Source organism: Caloenas nicobarica, chromosome 11, assembly GCF_036013445.1.
Source record: "Caloenas nicobarica isolate bCalNic1 chromosome 11, bCalNic1.hap1, whole genome shotgun sequence".
Taxonomy (NCBI): Eukaryota; Metazoa; Chordata; class Aves; order Columbiformes; family Columbidae; genus Caloenas; species Caloenas nicobarica.
Genome location: NC_088255.1, coordinates 7,749,013 through 7,753,341, shown reverse-complemented (window position 1 = coordinate 7,753,341; position 4,329 = coordinate 7,749,013). Strand labels below are relative to the sequence as shown.

Sequence of the window (4,329 nt, the reverse complement as noted above, 5' to 3'; positions counted from 1 at the left end):
GTAGTAAAAAAGAAAGAAAAAAAAAAAAAAGGAAAAACAAAAAAAGAAAAAGAAAAGAACCCCAAAACAACAGAAAACCCAAAATGAGACTCAGTGATAGATTCCTTCAGGCTCCTGTGGATCTGCCAGGGACTCCGGCTCCAAGCCAGGTGCCACCAAGATGAGAGGCACAGAGCCGCAGAGGCTGCTCTCCTGCTGCCCCTCACTCGCACCACCGCCCCTTGGAAGCAAGCGCTTGCTCCGCATTGCAAGGAGCCATCATCTCACTGTATCTAGCTGGACTATGTTCCCCACTTAACCGCTGGTCCCCACCCCAGCCCTCCCTGCCCCCCCCATCCTCCCAAGACTGGATTAACAAAATTCATCCCAAAGTGGCGAGAAACACCAGTTGTGAAGGTATCTGCTGTGCTCGTCTGTTTTGGCCTGGAAGCCACCCACAAACCAACAGCAATTCTCTTGCATCCAGCCATTTGTTGACATAATTAACCCAAAATATACATCATTCCTAGTGAAGCCCCTGTGGAAATCCCACTCGCTGGTTGATGGAATATTTGTTTTCTGTATCTGCATCCACCCCACTGACCTCCCAGGCAAACATGCAACAGATCATGCCCAGCACAGGCCAGGCTGGGCTGTGTTGCCCCCACCCCACAGACCCCCATGATGCCCCAAGAGCTGGGGGGGCAATCGAGTGCATCCGCCACAACTGGTGAGTGGGCAACAAGCACACGGAGACAGAGGCCCATGGAGATGGGGGCACACAGCAGCCACAGCCCTGGCTGTGCCTGGGGTGCTGTCCCGCAGCAGTACCCAGCCCCACTGTCCCCGGGAGTGAAACCTCCCACCCACAGGAAGGGCCAGGGCTGGGTGCCGAGGCGGAGGGCACCTGGGTGTCCCCAAGGTCCCTGCGGCTCTGCCCTGGCCCCTGGGCTGCGCTCAGAAACCTCCCTTAGTGCTCAAAACCCTCAGTGGAGAGACCTGCATGGCTGTCCTCAGTGTCACCCGCAGCCCCACTGCAAACTGGCAGCTTCTTCCCTCTGGTTGTTTGGAGACAAATTCAGCAGCAAAAGAAAAATTTAACCTGCGCAGGGAAAGTCCCTGTTCCAGGCTCAGGAAAACTAAGACAAGACCCTCTGCAACAGAACCACGTGCTGAAGAAGAAAAAAGCCTGGGGATGGCAGACAAGGGGGAGAAGGAACCCCATGGGAGAGGACTTCGAGGCTCTGAGAGGTCCCCTCACTCGGAAAGCCCCTGGATAACTCACACACCCTTGCAGCTTCTGTGGGGTGGAGGAAATCCTGCCCCCAGCACCAGGGCACAGCAGGTGCCTCCGATTACCTCGGAGCAGCCCCAGTCACTGCCAGTCCCCATGGGAGCCCCATGGTCAGGGTGTCACAGCTGTCTCTGCTACCACCTCTCAGCCGAGGCTCTGACGGGGCCCAGGGGACTCGGCCCCTCATTAAAGGGTGCTCAGGGCTGGTCTGTGGGACAGAGAGGTGCCACGTGCCCTGCCATGCTCCAGGAGGGCAGCTAGGGCTCCACTCGGGCACTTGCTGAGCAGAGACGCCGTGCTGTGGCTGCCCCCATCCACGGACGTTTGCCAGTGAGAGGAAGCCCCCTGCAGCGGGTCACACCCAGGGGCAGCCACACCACAGGAGGGCAGTGAGGGGTCTCCAAGCCCCCCATGGCCACACAGGAGCCAGGAGAGCCCTTACACCTTGCCCTGGTGCCCATGGCACAAAGCGTGTGCCCTGCAGCAGCCAAGCACCTGCCACCGCCAGCTCCTATGGCCACAGAGCCTGGGCTGTGCTGGGATCCCCAGGAGGACATTGGGTGGCAGCCGGGGGACATGCCAGGGCCTGCTCAGGAAGCCCCAGGTGCTCTCCTGGTGAGGCAAGGGGCAGAGAAAAGGGTCTGCAGTCACAGGTACCATGGCTGCAGTGCCAGCTACCCCCAGCTGAATCTTCACGCCTCATCCCAGCACAGAGCCACAAAACACCCCAGTTCAGAGAGGATGCAGGAGGGTCCCTCGGATGAACACCACAGCCCTGACAGCCACCAGCGAGGACCGGGGCTGCAACAGGGCTCTGGCAAGGGGCTGCTCACACTCCAGCCTCTCCCATGCACCTGCAGGTCTCGACACTCACTACTCTCGACAAGGAAAGCCCTTGCCTAGGTCCATTCCCCAAATCCACCAGAAAACCGACAGCCTCACAGGGATGCAACGGACATCAGGGCAAGCTCGTCACACAATCAGTGTCACAGGGTTGTGCACGAGGTGGACACACAGAGCACAGGAGGGCACGACTCACAGACGCAGCACTGTCAAGTCTTTGGAGAAACTTGCATGAACACCATCAGTTAATTTGCTTTGTTACTTTTGTGGGGGGTTTGATTTTTATTTCCATGGTGCATCCAAAGACAAGTTGTCCAGCAGTTTGCTCAGAACCCCTCGGTTTTCAACTCCTAGGATATGTTAAAGAAGAAAGCACTATTTTAATGTTTGTTTTTTTAAAAAAATAATTAAAATAATTTGCATAGCTAAACTGTTGATCTAAGGCTTTTATGAATGGTGTGGTTATGTTTGACAGACAATGTCCATTAAACAGAGAAAGACACTAGGAAAGCCCCATAACGTTTTTTATTGTTTTTGTAACACACGTGTGCATACACCCCCCTCTCTTTCCCTCAGGAAGGGAGGTCCCCTCCCTCCAGCGCCCCTTTGATGGAGGATGTCAGGACATCCTGCCTTTTCCTGCACCCAGTTGGTCCCAGCAAACACCAGTGACCGCAGCTTCCACAGCCCACGAGGTCCCCTACAAGCTACCACTGCTCCAAAGTCCCAGCCACACTCCAGGGACATCCCACACAGGTGAGCACACCTCCTGCCTGGTGACATCCAGCTGTGACACAGAGGTTCCCAGATTTCAGGTCTCCATCCTAACGCAGTCACACACAGTCATACACCCCAAGCCCAGCTTCTGCTCAGGATCCCCGGGCCCCAAGGCGTTTGCTGTCAGGGCCAGGCTCTGCAGGTGGGTGGCAGAGCAGGACTGGGCTCAGTGCCGCTCCCTGTGTGGGGACAGGTGCATCCCCAGCAGGAGCTCTGCCTTCCCACCGCCACACACCTCACGGCCCTCCTCCTCCTCACTGGGAACGAGCACAGGAGGCTGCAACACGCACTTCTCCACCTGCCCCAACATGACCAGAGGGCTCCATCCTCCCTCTGCTGCTGCTGAACACCCAGAGCAGCTCCTCCCTGCTCCAGCACGATGCCCCGATGGGGCACATCCAGCCAACGCAACACAGGTCAGCTACAGGCATCTCCGCAGCCAGCCCTGCTTCCAGCCACGCTTTGGTCAGCTGGCTGCTTCTCCCCACACAGACAACCCAACAAGCAATCACTGCATGATGGAGGCCAGCATTTTATTTTTTTAATATGGAAATTAATTTAAAAAAAGAAAGAAAGAGTCTCCCAAATAATAAATATTATGCCTTCATGAAATAAATTAGAGATTCTGTGCAGGGGGAAGTCACTCCGATCACAGATTAAACAGTAACCGGCACTGGGTCCAGTGTCCCCTCCCAACCTTCCCCACTGCCTGGTGCAGTGGAGAAGCGACAGCGAGCTCCCCTGCCCCCAGATTTGGTGGCCTTCACACAGAATGGCAGGGCCGTGGCGAAGTCACCAGGATTCCCCTCCAATGGCCACCAAGACGTCTGGGATTGCTCCCCTCATCTGGCACACAGAGCTGGCATCAGAACCCTAGGACCAACCTACCTGGGATGCGACACTCCAGAAGAGCTGGGGAGGACAGGATCCTCCAAAAGGGCCCAGGGGAGCCCCCACCAGAGCCCTGCCTGCCTCGCTGCAGCAGGAGCCTGCCTGGAGCCCTCACACTGGTTTCATGTGAATTTGAAGAGGATGGCAAATCATTTGTGGGGTGTTTTGCTTCTATTTTTTTTTCTCTGCACCCCCCTCCCTTTTTTTTTTTTTTTTTTTACATCAATCCCACTGCCCCAACATACACAACATAGAAGCCCTCCTGCACCCTCCCCAGTAAAAACACTTCATCCCCAAACTCTGCTGGAGATGTCCCCCTGGCCAACACCTCCCGGAGTGAGAGAAGTTCACAGATAAGGCAGTTTGTGTGAGAGGAAGCTTGGCCCTGCCTGCGGTCAAGCCCATACCTCCAGGCCTGAGAAGGGCAGCGACTTGCAACATCAAACCTCCCTCTTCCAGACAAGACAGAGAACAGAGACAGACAGACAGAGCGTGGAAGGGAGGCACTCCTATGGTTTGCATCGCTGCTTCCCTCCTCCCCTGGC

At 56.0% G+C, this 4,329-nt stretch overlaps 1 protein-coding gene across 1 annotated transcript in view; it reads right to left on the bottom strand.

The window, feature by feature from the left end:
- Positions 1 to 343: 343 nt before the first annotated feature.
- RAD54L2 (RAD54 like 2) overlaps positions 344 to 4,329 on the bottom strand; it is a 69,687-nt gene continuing 65,701 nt past the window's right edge. The window contains exon 23 of the mRNA XM_065642890.1: positions 344 to 2,466. Within this exon, the coding sequence (XP_065498962.1) occupies positions 2,399 to 2,466 (68 nt within the window). The 3' untranslated portion in view covers positions 344 to 2,398. The remainder of the gene's footprint in view (positions 2,467 to 4,329) is intronic.